This window comes from Taudactylus pleione, unplaced genomic scaffold, assembly GCF_031769625.1.
Source record: "Taudactylus pleione unplaced genomic scaffold, aTauple2 ptg000333l, whole genome shotgun sequence".
NCBI lineage: Eukaryota > Metazoa > Chordata > Amphibia > Anura > Myobatrachidae > Taudactylus > Taudactylus pleione.
This window is the reverse complement of record NW_028284734.1, coordinates 3060326-3076218: the sequence shown is the minus strand read 5'-3', so window position 1 is coordinate 3076218 and position 15893 is coordinate 3060326. Positions and strand designations below refer to the sequence as shown.

Below are 15893 nucleotides of genomic sequence, written 5' to 3'. Positions count from 1 at the left end.
TTGATAATTTTCGGAATTTGATGAATACCATAATTTCCACATCCCCATACTAATGTATGGGGAGTGTGGAAATTAACGCAGGGGGACTTAGCAAGGAGATATCTGTGATATCTCCTGTGTTAAGTCTTTTCATGAATACCAAAATAACGTTATTTAAGGAAAATGTCCTTAAAAACGTTATTTTAGTGTTGATGAATAGGCCCCATAATATATTCAAAAAATATTACATACAAATGAGTAAGTCATTAGGTTATTACTGGTTACTCTGTAAACTTGTATGTATTTCAGGCAGAACAATTTAGATTCCAGAATCATTTAATTAATGACAAAACATGTGACTACACTGCAGTGCGGTGGGCACAGACCATTGCATATGCAGAACGTTGCAACAAAACCAACATCACAAATATAAACTGTGAACAGTATTCTAAGTAGAAACAACCCTAATACAATACATAATGAGGGAATGTGTTATTATGCCTCTCTGTAAATAGTTCCCCTTTCAATGGATTCTGCATGTGTTGGGAGGGGAACTGCAGAGTTACAATAATGATCATTTCTTGAACAAAATAACTAAACATAAGACACTATTTTGCGCTGTAGAAAGGTGCACAGTATCACATAGCATACCCATTCAAGGCACAGATTAAGGGAGGTGATTGTTTTACTTGAACACCTGTTATTCAACAGTATAATTGATGTATATATGCCTTGATCCTGTCCAATAAATGGTGGGTGGGTCGAGAGGACAAGGCGGTTCCCAACAATTAGACAGGATTAAAGTGAACTTCGACTGATTCAAAAGTCACATTTCAGTTTGTCATCATAAATCTGAGATAGCAGCAGGACCCATTGATTGGTTTTAAATGATTAATATTACCTTTTTTTACTGCATACATACCTACTCTCCCGATTTGGTCGAGAGCCTCCCAAAAATCGGGTGCTGCTCCCGGACCCCCGGAAAAGTAGGCATGCCTCCCGGCCTCTCCAGTCCCCCCTCAAATACCTACCGAAACACCCGCAGCGGTAGGGCTGATGACGCGATTCTCGCTGAATTGCGTCATCATGATCCCGTCCCCTGCTACACAATGTCGTAAATTTCGGCACTGCTAAGCCGACTCGGCTGCTCCCTCCCGGAAGGGGCAGCCAGGATATCGGCAAGTATGTTTTACTGTTTGTTGTTTTGCTTAACATTAATTTGAATATTTTATTACTTGCTAGTAGACTATAGTTTTCATAAATAGATTGTGGAAACACTTTCACACCTGCTGACACTCGAAAGCAAAAAAAAATGAACACAAAATAAATCCCTGCATACAAGTAATCTGAGTGTGCGCTCACCTGTCATCAAAATCAAGGCCTTGCCCCTGATCTGAAAAGAAAAAAAATCCCACACAGGACAAAAAACTTTTTCAAAAATGATTAGCAACCAGCATATACAATTAACATGTATCTAATCATCATTTATTGTTTACCATGGCTGGAGGTGCTTCCAAGAATCAATAGAAATGCTCATAAGTGTTGTGTTTCAGCCAAGGCCAAAAAGGACACAAAAAGGAATCCTCTTTGTGTCTTTTTGGCTGAGCTTGCCCCTGATCTGCCCAAGCTATGCCCATGGTTTACACATCCATGCCTTATTTTAAAGAAGCTGCACCCCATAATGGTAAGTAATGCCCCTTGTGGTGTCTGAAAATCAGGACTGCCCTGCTCCCCCCCCAAAAAAAAATAAAAAATAAATTGATGTTCTGATGCCTTTTGGGTTCAAATACAGCACTCGTGTTGTTGAAATGGGATGTAGTTGGCATCCTGGCACAATGAATGCCAGCGCTCACAAGTTTGGTGCCGGAATCCCGACAGGGGTCAGAATCCAGTCTCAACAATCCTGGCGGCTGCGTTCCTGAAGGTAAGTTTTAGGATTAAGGTTAGGCACTAGGGGGAGGGTTAGGGTTAGGCTGCAGGAGGGGAGGGTTAGGCTCCAGGAAAGGTGGTGTAGGGGAAGGGTTAAATTACTTACCTGCAGCTGTCGGTATTTCAACCATTGAGATTCTGGTGCCAGGATTCTGACCGCCGGCATTCTGTGCGCCGGGATCTATACCTTTACACATCAATATAATTATGTGTGTTATCAAACTTTGATACATATTTATATTGCAAGAACACATTGCGAGGACATATTAAAATGATGGAGTCTTTAAAGTATGTTCATGACGTTCCTTTCCTTTTGTTAGAAAGAGAATCCAAGGCGTCATTTCAGTGCTTAGTTTAGAAATTACTGTAGCCAGTAAGTTTTATTTGCTTATTTTCTGAAATGAACAACTAGAAACTGGAATACAGCTGCCACTTACTAAGCTGAAAATTCACAGCACGAAGACCAACCACATCAAACTGCTTAAACCCTTACACTGAAGAAATCACTATGAAATTGCTTTAGGAAATTGAGGTGAGAAGATAGTTTAGATACGAGAGCTGTAGAAAGTGCTCTTTGTTGTATGGTAACCCCAGATAACGAGGTTCGAACTATCCCAAAATACAACTGAATAAACAGAGGAGATACAAGATAGAATACTGAGATAACATGTAACGTTAAAAATATTATACATGACTTTTGCTCTGAGGTTTTACTTTAAATGTCCTGGCTATCACTGGTCATGAATTCTTCCCAGTACTGATCCATTATGTGGATTGGAAAAAATTCACTTTTATCAATGAGTAAAATATCTTTCACCTGCAGCACAGTACATGCTGAATGTTGCTGCAGTACTGTATGTGCTGAAGGTTGCTGCAGTACTGTATGTGCTGAAGGTTGCTGCAGTACTGTATGTGCTGAAGGTTGCTGCAGTACTGTATGTGCTGAAGGTTGCTGCAGTACTGTATGTGCTGAGCGTTGCTGCAGTACTGTACGTGCTGAAGGTTGCTGCAGTACTGTACGTGCTGAAGGTTGCTGCAGTACTGTATGTGCTGAACGTTGCTGCAGTACTGTACATGTTGATGGTTGCTGCAGTACTGTATGTGCTGAAGGTTGCTGCAGTACTGTACGTGATGAATGTTGCTGCAGTACTGTACATGCTGAAGGTTGCTGCAGTACTGTATGTGCTGAAGGATGTTGCAGTACTGATTGTGCTGAAGATTGCAGCAGTACTGTGAATGAAAAACATACATGCTGTTATTATTTCATTCTCTTAGTACAATTGCACACTGTTACTTATGCATGCAATGCTAGCTAGAGAAAATGTATTTTGACATTTAATTTTGCATGAAGTGATTAACTGGCATATTTATCACAATCCGCATTTTTTATGTGAATGTGATAAATATTTTACACCTAAATTAGCAATGTGAAAATGTTCATCTTCACGTGAATTTATGTAAAAGCACTTCCCGGGAGATGAGCTCTGATAAGAACTCATCCCGATGAAGAACTGGAAGCAAAGTGACAGCTTCCGCTATAACTCTGCTTCCTGCTTTGGCGTCTGTGCGGGACTGTCGGCCAGCGTATGCGTCAGTGGAGCTTCTGTGAAACAGTAGCCTATAGGCTACAATAGGCTGACGCCATCTACAGATGGTGTTAGCTACCGAGGCCAAGCTAGCTAAATCCGACTGCATTTGCGGTTTGGACTGGAGGGGCTGAGGCAGATATCGGAGATATCTCCTGCAGTCCCTCCGTGTTAATTCACAGAGATCCTTAATATTTGTGGGTCCCACTCCAAAAACAGGTGGAGGTGGTGGTAGGGGGAGGGGATATCCCGCAAATATTGTTTAATAAATATGCCTCCAAGTATTTAAATGAAATATATATATATGGCTGATTCTGTGGCCACTTTTCAGGACAATTGCAGCAGCCTACTTAGTAGCTTATGCTAGTGCAAGAATATTTGAATGAGTGTAATTCATATAGGTCCTCACGTCCCAACAGAATGATATTCTCTACGCCTTTACCGCGGAGACTCTACATCTAGAGTCTCAGCATCTGTCCTGGTCCTTGGTAGAGTAACACTATAAGTCCTATAATAATTACACTCATTCAACTATTTCTGTGGTATAGTTCTGACTGAGAGTCATTTGGTGAAGACTCTAGAGTGGAATTAGTGCTGGTTGCTCACCTTTTGCACAGGCTGGACTCTATTATTATTATATTTTCTAGTGCAAAAATATCCCTGTGCATGCCAAACAGCCACAGCCATGAATTGCCGTCTCGCCCACTGGTTATCCATCTGTAACCGTCATCATTAGGAACTGGTTATGCACCCACTGCATGCTGGGTGCAAAAGCTCATTCTGTAACAGGCGTCCCATCTCTGTACACACGCTGTACACATGCTACTGCTTACACGCCCACAACACTCCCTCTAGAACATTCCACTGCATTTGTGCGGTTGCTACCCATTTACAGCCCATTTCACAGAAAGAGTGGTCAGATGGAATAGCGCCCGCACTTGCAATCTCCGTCCCTGTGTGCATGCACAGTTGCCGATTTATTTCTACAGAAAATGCGCATTATGCTGAAATTCGCCAGATGTGTCTGCAAACTCACTTGCGTCCAATTCAGAATCAGGCCCATATATGTTCAATGTAATGTCTATATTTTGTCTAACTACATATGTACTGTACAGACATGTATGTAATAGGAATAAAAAGCATGCTTAAAATTTAACTGTAGCACATTGCTGGTTTTCATGACGTCTGTGAGTGGGATTTGTTCAGTTCTCTGAAGTTTTGCCCAGGATAACTCAGCTGACACACAGCAGTCATAGACTGTTTCCCCAATGTAATGCACAGTAGCCGGAAACAGGCCTGCCATCCTATCCATAGGAAACTATCTAATATGCTACAGGAGGTGGAGGTTGGACAAATGCTAATAGTTTTAGTACAACTGAAAATACCTTATTTTTTAACTATAGCTCCAATGCAGCATTAAGGGGTCAATTTCATTTCCCTACAGGTCTGCCAGTTTATGTTCACAGCCTCATAGAGCTGCATACCAAAATCCACATGTCCGGGACAATATCAGGCCGACAGGGGGGCGAGTTGCAGTGTTGTTGGCGGCATTTCCATGTCGTTGCAACGGCAACCCACCCCCCTCGCAGCAAATTGGATTGATTCCTAGATGTGATAAAACCATACTTGCCAGCTCTCCCTGATATGCAGGGAGACTCACTGAAATAGCAGCAATCTCCTGCGCTCCCTGAAGAGTCTAGTAACCTCCCTGATTGCACCTTACCTCTATTATGTAGCTTTATATTTAAAAAAAAAATAATATATATATATACACACATACACAGTACATTCAAATGGGATCATTTCCTTGCATTTGTTATAAGGCACAATGATCCCTATGGTTACATGCATTTTCTAAAAAGTATCAGTGTGTTTCCATCAACAAGTAGATCTTACGAACTGCTTTGGGGCTCGTTTACATTTGGATGTAAGTCAGTGTTATGACACGCCTCTCAGATGTACAGTACACGCCCACTTTACAGCCACGCTCATAGGGGTGCTTTCACAATCTCCCTGAAATGCTTTTTCAAAAGTAGGCAAGTATGGATAAAACATACAAATATGACACTTGAAATAAACATGGCCCATTTGTTTCTTTAATTTTCAGAGTTTTAACATCTCAACATTGCGCACAAGATCTACTCATTGGCAGAAGTCAATAAGTTCATTTAAAAAGGGGAAGTACAAAAAAGGCAGCTAGCAGACCTGACTGTGCACAGGATAATTGCTTTGTACAAGGCGTTATCATCAGAACATTTTAGGCACATCAGAGACAAGAATCTGAATGAGTCCCGGACACTAAAATATATGCATTAGTGCAGATGGACAGGCACAAAAATGTATCGTTTAGCAAGTTCTGATGAAAACATAATTGAAATGGCCTGTATTTAGGAAATAATATGTTATTTGTGCTGGGCATTTCATTCTACAGAGACAGGAAGTTGTCATCTACTATATAAAAGCGAAAATTTGTCCTGTCTTTCTATACAAATCCAGTTTACAAGCCAAGATCGTGAAATTTTACATACGAGTGTATTAAAACACGGCCGAGGCAACTAAAAAAATCTGAAAAACGAAATTAATTACTGTTAATTAATTAAAAAACACAATTTTTGCTGGACGCTCATTGCTATCTGATGCCTCCAGTGGTGATATTGAAGAACTTTCTTATCTCTACTATTTCTGTCCTGTCTAGGGATGGACATCGGAAGCCCACCATCATATGATGGCAGTGCTTCCGCCATTGAATCTTTCGATGCAATGGTAACTAACCATCGCATCAAAAGCATTCAATGGTAAAAACTATTCATATGAATAGTAAAGGGGTTGGGGGAGGGGTTCGGACAGAAAGCAACAACAAAAAAAAACCCGGGCAAGGCAGGCAGAGCTGACTGAGGACAAGGAGGATAATGATACACACGGTCACTGCCACACTGCTGCTGCTGTGGGCACTTAAAGCAACAATAAACTGAAGTCTAAAAACATTATTATATATACTTATAAGTTATAACACACAGAAAAGGAACCTCTTACATCACCAGCAGAGAAATCACTCTTCATCTCTGCTGTGAAAACGTTGTTAGCTGTCACTCTGGGCCTGATTCAGAGATGCTCGTAAGCGGCCACTCGTTCGCTCTGAGCGATGTTCGCACAACTGCGCTTGCATATGGGTCGTAATGCGCATGCGCAAACCAGTCATTGCGGTCAGAAATTATGCGCTCGCAAAACAGCGAGGGGCTGCTAATTTGATTGACAGAATGTACCGTTTGTGGGTGGTAACAGGGGAAGGTGCTTGAAAACGGGGGAGTGGAAATCCGAACGCAGGCGTGCCAAAGGTCAAAAGGGCGTTTAATGGGAGTGCATAATTAGTAAAGGAGCGTCATCAACCACTTCACTTGGTTGTCTTTTAGCCTGAACTGCTCAAAGTGATAGCTGTAAGAAAAAGCTACCACAAGCACTGCGAGCAGTTCAGATGCCTTTCGATGTTCCCGATTAATCTAATAAATACCAGAGATGACGTGTGATGCGAACGGCAAAGGGGTGTCTTTACAAAATAGCGAGCGCATTTTTCGTTTGCTCGCTCAGACATAGAGGCGTCAACAAACCGCAAAGAGCGAGCGCTCAATTTAAATTGCCGGCCCCTTTTTTGGAACGACCGTCCTCAAATAACGTCCGGCTCTGAATCAGGCCCTCTGTGTGTCTGTGAGTGACTGCTGCTGCTGGGCCAGGGGTGCACACTGATTGGCTCTCACAGTCTCAGAGAGCCAATCAGAGCTAGCAGAGAGAGGAGGGAGGGACAGGTCTGAGGCAGTGAGAGATAACCTCCAATGATCCCAGCAGCATGAGCCAGACAGGTTATCAGAGGCAGAGACACAGCACACAGCAGCCATGGGAGGCATAGCTTATAGTATTTAAAGAAAGAAGCCACCATCGAAACACCATTAAATGATTACCATTCGATGGCAGCAAACATCGGAATGCTGCCATCAAATGGTAAAAACACTAATATCGGTATAAAAACATCGATGGTCGGCAAACATTGACCATCAATGTCCATCCCACTTCTGTACTTCTGTCTTTCTATAAAAATCCACAGTTTACAAGCCAAGATAGTGAAATTTTACATATGAGCGTATTAAAATACGGCCTAGGCAAGTAAAAAAATGTGAAATTGAAATTAATTACTGTTCATTTTTTTAAAATTAAAAACCTCAATTTTTGCTGTACACTCATTGTGGGGCCTCACGGCATATGGGTAGGGCCTCGGAGCGAGCCTTTTGTGTTGTCATGTTTTGGCATGATCTTAATGTTTATTATCGAAGAGAGCTTTAGCTCGCTTTCCCAGCATTCTCAGCTGTCTGACTATACCAAATTACGCAACAACATTGACTTCTGTGTCAAAATGATGACTTTGCAAGGATCCTGCTGTACTGTGAGCTGCCAAAATATTAAACATGGAATGCTTCTCCCAAAGTTTTTATGCACAGAAAACAGGGAGTCGCTGTAGATGGTCATCCTGGTATCAGAGCAACAGAAGCTCTTGGCCATGTTTACACTGTACATCTGACAAATTTTGAATACTTCTATCTCCGAAGTTTGCTTTACACCGTTACAGGTCCTACTTCCTTCGAAGACCTTAGGACTGTGGATGGTGAAGTTTGTCACACTTTTCGTGAGGCCTGTCTAAGGAGAGGTTTGTTGGAGGATGATGTGTAAACAAACATTCTTAAAATCCCGGGCAACGCCAGGTACTCCAGCTAGTTTATTTATAAATATGCAAATGACAAATAATTTGGCTAGAGGTCTTGCAGATTATGCTTCTTTGTTCAAGCATCAAAAACACCGGGGAAGAGTGTGGGATAAACATAACAGTGACGTGTATAGTATATGTAAACGTCATAACATGGAACATTATAAGAGAATTCTGGAAGACACAACAAGCTCAAAAATTACAAGTAGGATCCAACCAATTCAACATCTCATGAGCATACATTATTCAAAAGAAACTGGCATGGAAAAATAGTGACATTTTGCACATATGCAGAGCAGGCAATTTAAGGTGCGTTTCCCTCTGCAATGGCAGAATATGAAATTGGTTTACTATAAGTCATCATCATTATAATCATTATAATTATGGACTTGCACCTACCCAGTAGTTGCAAACATATGTCTCACAGCAGCTTATAACTAGCATTTATCAAGTACATTTTACGAAATGATAGGTAGAAGCTGATTGGTTGCAAAAGCCAACATCTCCACTTTTTTGCTCTTTAGAAGGCTTGATACCAGGGCTGCCGAGAGCGTCGCCAGGCCCCTGTACTGGTAGGGCCCCTCCTTAAAAGTCCCAAAATAATATAGTATGTGCCGATGTCAGATCTGGTGTTGGGGGGGGGGGGGGGAGGCGAGTGCCATCAGTCCCCCTCAGCACATCACAGAGGGAGGGAGAGTACTGACTGCTGCTCTCTCCCCAGCCCAGCACACGGAAGTCTCTTCTGTCTCCCTGCCCTAAGTGGCTGCTGCATTTTGCTATGTGATCTGAGGGCGAGGCAGCAGTACCTGGGCCCCCCGGGCTTCTTCAACAGGCCTGGGTAAAGAGTACCCGTTCCCCCTCGCTCGGCAGCCCTGTTTGATATATCACCGCTTCAACGTCATAAACCAATTAACCAGGGCCGTAACTAGGGTAGTGAGACCTGTGCCATGGCACAGGGCACCGCAGGGCAGGGGGCGCTGTTTGGGTCTGTCATTTTTCCTGTTTATTATCATTCTCATTTGTAGCTTCCTCTTCTTGTATGCCCAGCATCTCCTGGCCTCCCCTATCTCTTCCCTGGCCCTTCTCCATGAGGCCCAGGGGCGTATCTATAATGGGTGCAGGGTGTGCGGGGAACACGGGCCCCTGCGTCCAGGGGTGCCCTGCACCGCACACCCTGCACCCATAATATTACTTAACTCTCCGGAGTCCCACGTTGGCGCGGGGGTCCGGCGCTGTAAAACTACTGGAAAATGGCACGGCCATATTCCCATCGTTTGCGCATGCGCAGTACAGGGAAAATGGCCAACGCGGCCATTTTCCCGGGTGACCTGTGCATACACTATAGACTCTGGACACACTCTAGTGGCCAGAGTCTATAACTCCGGCGCTGGCCACGCACAGCTCAGTATGCTGCCGGCCGCCGGGCGGAGAGGAGGGGGCCAGTGTCGGAGACTGCACACGAGCCCCTTCCTCTCTAGAAACGCCCCTGAAGAGGCCATGGCCCTTTTTCAGATGCACTTATGTCCCTGTTTAAAAAATGGGGGGGGGGCAATGCGCTCTCTGGCACAGGGCACCAGATCGCTATTGCGATCGCGGCTGCGAGCAAGCACGCAATTCAGATGCGAAAATATGCTAAAGTTTACAACCACTCAGCCAGCATAGAGATGCCCACTACCGCTATCTCACATCCGTAATACCTCACAGTTCTGTGTACACATCAGTAACATCGAGTAACATCAGCCCGTCACGCACAATTACACAGCTCTGACCTGTCTCAGAAATTGCAAGTCTCGTCGCACTCAGTGAGTACTCAAGCTGCATAGGCAATTGCAGTGGCTAATTTATGCACGTCCACGCAACGGTGTTCAAACAGACAAGCACGCCTGCGTTTCTCTGACCACTCCCTTTGCACCACCCCTAAATGCTGACGTCCCGTCACAAGCTCTGTGATAGCTTTCTATGTGCATGCGTGATTGCAGTGTGATTGCAATGCTGTCACTGCGCACTGAGGTACATATGCTTGCGCAGTACGCACCATCGGACAATCTGCGGTCCTGATTCAGCATGGACCGCGATTGCAGCTGCGTAATCGCACGCAATGAATCTGCAAAAATTTGCTAATGTCTGCAACCACTCAAGTCAGCACAGAGATCCCCATTACTGCCATTCACATCCGTAATACCTCGCAGTCCTGCGTATACATCCGTAACATCGGCTCCTCACGCACAATTACAGCAGCTCTGACCTGTCTCAGAATTTGCAAGTCTCGTCGTACGCAGTAACTAAACAAGCTGCGTAGGCAATCGCAGTGGCTAATTTATGCACGCCCATGCAACGCCAAACAGACAGGCACGTCTGTATTTCTGCACACACTCCACCATCACCACCTCCAAATGCTCACGGCCTGTCACTCACTCTGTGATGGCTTCCACAGTGCACCCGTAATCACAGTGCGCACATACAGGACCTCATTCAGAGTCGGTCGAAGCGGCCGCACGATCGTACGCCACCGATGTTCGCTAAACTGCGCATGCGTAAAGTTCGCAATGCGCGTGTGCAAACTAGCCGCTACGATCAGAAATTTCTCTCTCCTTGAACACAGCCAGGTCGGTAGTTTGAGTGACAGATTGAGGCATTTGTGGGTGGTAACAGGGGAAGGTGCTTGGAAACGGGGGAGTGTAGATCCGAACGCAGGCGTGCCTGATTATGCAAACAGCGTTTTATGGGAGTGCATAATTAACAAAGTAGTGTCATGGCACACCTGACATGGGAGGTTTTTACACTGACATGAACGTATAGCTTAAGAGAGGGTATGGTCAACCTTAAGCTCTACGACCAGTTCCGATGGTGCCCGATGCTCTCGATTAATCCTTATATGCCCGGAGATGACGTGTAATGCGTACGAGAAGGGGGCGTATTTTTTTGTCTTCCGGCCGCTTCCTCCCCTTGGTCGGCCAGCTGCCGATCCGATCTTAGGGACGCAACATGCGAGTGCATCATTTGCATATCCGTCCCCTTTTCCCGTATGACAGTGCGGCCGCTTCGACCGACTCTGAATGAGGTCCACAGTGCGCAGTACACAACAATCGGCCTATCTGCGTACGCTGTTGCAATTGCGATCCATGCTGAATCAGGCCCTCTGTTAGCTCCTCTCTCGCACTAGAGCCACTTGTAATACTTCTGCATTCCTGCAAAAGATTTTCAGGCATTAAAGTAGGAAACCAAGAATGTATGTTACCACCCTCACTGGTGACACCAAAGTTCCATTCTACCCTACGTTTCATGAGAATTATTTCAATATTTGTTTTACCTGGTAAACCTTTGTACCCTGCTATGCTAAGATATATTATATACAAATTGTTGCTCAGAAGACCAAGGTTAATTTGAATCATATTGTGCAATAAGCTGATTTTACTGCAAAATAGTAAAGCATGTGTTGTGACCTATAAAACACAATTGTAGTGAATGGGAATAACGCAACCATGTCAAACAACAACAAACATAATCATTATTGTCACATTTTTTAATATACTAAAACAGGGCTCGACAAATCCCGGTGGCCACGTCGCCATGGCTACCAAATTTTGCTGCCTGGCTACTAGATTTTGCAGTGAGGGAGGAAGCAGATCCTCATCAGCTCTGGCGGAGATTTGTGCCTATAGTATGGCGGTGTTCATATCATGCACAGGAGTACATGTGCTGAGTGTCGCCTGCGGTGACTGCTGTGCCTGTGTCCGTCCCGGCCTGCACTGACGACTCCTCTCCATCCTGGCCTTCTCTGATCCCTGCTGTCTGGCCCAGTCTACGCTGATCCTCCTGTACATCCCGGCTGTCTACTGTCTCCTATCTCCGGCTGCATAGAGCTCTCCGGTAGTAGGGTCTATGGTGTGACCACGAGGGGAGGGGGGTTTCGTTGTACTTTCTGGCACCATTATTTTATGTGAAATGTGGTCTGTTATTACTGGAGGGTGGGGGGTGGAGCAGGGGAGCTGTGCAGATAGAAAACATAACTATTGTAACAATAAATATTGTCTCAGGCTGCGAGTGAGAGCATGTGACCTATAGTACAATCAGAACACCAGTTCCTACTGATGACCATTGTACAACATATGTAAAAAGTAGTGTCAGCTGAAAACATGTTTATTGTGCACTGAAATATTTCTGAAAAATGATGTAACCTCCTTTAAATGACCTCTTACCAGTTCTTTGAGGTTGCGAACCATGGTGATTACATTCCTTTGGTGCAAAGTCTTGTTTCATAAGACTTGACAGTTTTTCCCCGAAGTACGTGACCTGCAAAAACCAAACATTATTCATGTGTGAACCTACATTTTTGGATGTACCTATTTGCAGAGATATAATTTAACATGGTTGTTAATGGGAATCTCCATCAAAAAGTATATTTTTCTATTTGGTGCATGTAAGAATGGGCAGCAGGGGAAAGTGTACACACCCCCATGTACTTACCATCTCCCCTCCTGCCTTGCACAGCGTCGCAACCCCTGATTGTAGTGTTGAGTCCTCCATAGTGACCATACAAAAATTAAACTTGCCTGTGGTGTCCATTGGCTTTGTATTTGCAGGAGTTTCAGAATTCAAATTTAGAAAGTGATGCTTCTTATTATGGTCTAGTGAATTACAGTCAAATACAGAAAATGCTACTTCGAACATGTCATGGCTGCATGTGCTGGGTCTGCTTACAGTATATAGGGCTAACTCTGAGCTACCAGCATGTCTATACCATGCATACAGCAGGAAATGTTAGAATCATATGCAATAAATCGGCAAATATGATTCTATTCCCTCCATAAGGCAGATTCAATCACATGTGAGTGGCCATCGGCAGCTCGCATTGCGCACTTATCAGCCAGCTAATTCTGCTCACATCTCTCCATAGGTAGCGAGCAGAATCAGCAACTTCTATGTAACATGAAAAGCAATCGGAAGCTGTTCCAGCGGCTTCGTGCTACGTTGAATCTGCCCCTATGTGTACGGTATAAATGTGTTTATATATTTATGAATATATATTATTTTTATGAATTTTTGAAATGAAAATCTGGTTATTTCAAGAACTCACACTGACCTTATTGGCTACATATTTCCAACTCACTGCAATGTTACTTCCCAGGAGAGCCTTTACCCAATGAGCTGGATCCCGGTAGATCGCCCCATAACAATCTTTTATACGCCCATCTGGCAGTAACGTGGCTTTGTGGCTGTAGTCCTAAAGCAATCACAGGGAATATGTTACTTAACATTTATTAATACAAGTATTCAAATATTCCTTAAACACTCATCTGAAAGAGAGACTTCAGGTCAACACATTACTGACTATGGTTGTTTTACACCTAAAAATAGCCATCTATATTGATTAAATGTACTTCTACAAAGTATTTTTCTATTTGTATCAATAATATAGAGATATAAATAATACAAAGGTCCGGAGAAGCTGGAGAATACATGCCAATTTGTAATTCCTCCCATCGGAGAGGTGCTGTCACTTTGGCCCAGCCATGGACCCTTGATTTGTGGCACTACGCTCACAGAAGAAGAGATGGTAAGTATGAGTTGAAGCACTCCCTCAGATAGTATAGCCACTATACTCTTAATTATTTTGCCCCATTATAAACTATATTTTTATATTGGCCCCATAATAAAATCATAAATGTATATTAGCTCTTTATTAAAATAGTAAATTGATATTGGATGTTTAATGAATTATTGTCCCCATAATTAATAATTTGACTTCCTAAAAAATACTTACTGTACTTTGTTGTTTTTGACTTACTGATAGGCTAGATAGCTCAGTTTCAGTGATTTCGCCTGTCAGAACTATGGCCCTGATTCAGAGCCGCTCGTAAGCGGCCGCTCGTTCGTTCTGACCGATGTTCGCACATCTGCGCATGCGTACGGATTTTAATACGCATGCGCGAACCAGTCAGTGCGTCCGAAAATAGTTTGTTCGCTATATAGCGAATGCCTGCTATTTTGAGTGACAGAAGGAGGCGTATGTGGGTGGTAACAGGGGAAGGTGCTTGAAAACAGGGGTGTGGAATTCGAACGCAGGCGTGCTTAAAGGTCAAAACGGGCGTTTTAAGGGAGTGCATAATTAATACAGCAGCGTCATTGACCACGTCACTTGTTTTTTTTTTACTCAGAACTGCTCGCAAAATAGCGGTTGAAAAAACCAGCCACAAGAATAGCGAGCAGTTCATACGCTGTTCGATGTACTCGATTAATCTAATAAATAGCGGACATGACGTATGGTGCGAGCGGCAAGGGGGCGTATTTTTCAAAATTACAACCGCAAGTTTTGCTCGCTTGTTCAGACTTAGAGGCGTGAACAGACCGCAATTAGCAAACGGTTCATTTGAATAGCCACCCCTTGTTTTAGAACGAACTACCACAAATAGCGAGCGGCTCTGAATGAGGGCCTATGTCTGCAAAACTGCACTTTAGTAAATCTCCCCCGGTGTGTTTATGAACTACTAGCGAAGTACAATTCAGTTTGCCAAGTGCCCTGAGTATAATTTTATACATGCAGCAGGTTAATTGGCGATTGTTTGCTTACAATGAAAACACTGAGGGGCTCAACTAGCGTTGGACTGATAAGCAATCTGCAACTTTTTTCACTTAAAAATGCATTTTTTTATATTGCATATGTCAGAGCCGTAACTAGACATTTTGGTGCCCATATGCGAGAAAGCGCATTGGTGCCACCTTCCCCCCACCCGGCCAAAAAAATGGAAATGGTACACAATAGTAACCCCAATTCAAATTACACAACACAGTATTGCCCCTTATTCACATTACGCCATACAGTAGTACCCCTTATACACGTTATTCCACACAGTAATGCCCCTTACACATTATTCCACACATTAATGCACCTTACACATTATGCCACCCAGTGATCCCCTTTTACTTTATTCCACACAGTAATTCCCCTTACACATTATGCCACACAGTAATGCCCCTTGCAGTTACAAGGAGCAGGTTGGAAAGTTGCAGGCTGTAGGGGTATCACACTTGCATTGTGGGCAGTTACAGGATTCATGGGTGCAGTTGTAGGTGGGTGCACTTATTGCATGCAGATGTACAGTTGCATGGGGGTGCAGGAGTGTAATTTGCATGGGTGACAGTTACACGGTGCAGGGTGGAAGTTAAAGGGTGCAGGGGTGGGAGGTCACGATGCAGGGTTGACAGTTACAGGTTGCAGGGGTGGAAGGTACAGGATGTAGGGGGTGCACATATAGGGTGCAGGGGTGACACTTGCATGAGGGCAATTACAGGGTGCAGAAGTGGCAGATGCAAGGGTGCAGTAACAGTGTGCAAATGGTGATAGTTGCAGGTAGGGCAGTTGCAGGGTGTAGGGGTTTCAGTTGCAGAGGAACAGTTACACTGTACAGCGGTGGAAGGTCCAGGAGTGGCACTCACAGGGTCCAGGAGTGGTAGTTACAGGGTGCAGAGGTGGAAGGTGCATGTTGCAGGGGTGAAAGGTACAGCGGGGGGACATCTGTGTGCAACCATTCATTCCTAAATCTCAGCAGCCCTGTATTAACCCACCCCCCTTTCTCCGCTCCACCTCTGCCTGCTGCTTCACTATTTGACTTTAGTGACCAAGGGAGAGAGGGTTACTTACTGCTGCC

At 44.0% G+C, this 15893-nt stretch overlaps 1 protein-coding gene across 1 annotated transcript in view; it reads right to left on the bottom strand.

Annotated features, from left to right (window-relative positions):
• Positions 1 to 1968: 1968 nt before the first annotated feature.
• The window catches only part of ANKRD31 (ankyrin repeat domain 31), a 261093-nt gene continuing 247168 nt past the window's right edge, over positions 1969 to 15893 (bottom strand). The window contains exons 21-23 of the mRNA XM_088443721.1: positions 13328 to 13468; positions 12444 to 12537; positions 1969 to 2976 (exon numbers count right to left, since the gene is read on the bottom strand). Of these exons, the coding sequence (XP_088299847.1) occupies positions 2624 to 2976; positions 12444 to 12537; positions 13328 to 13468 (588 nt within the window). The 3' untranslated portion in view covers positions 1969 to 2623. The remainder of the gene's footprint in view (positions 2977 to 12443; positions 12538 to 13327; positions 13469 to 15893) is intronic.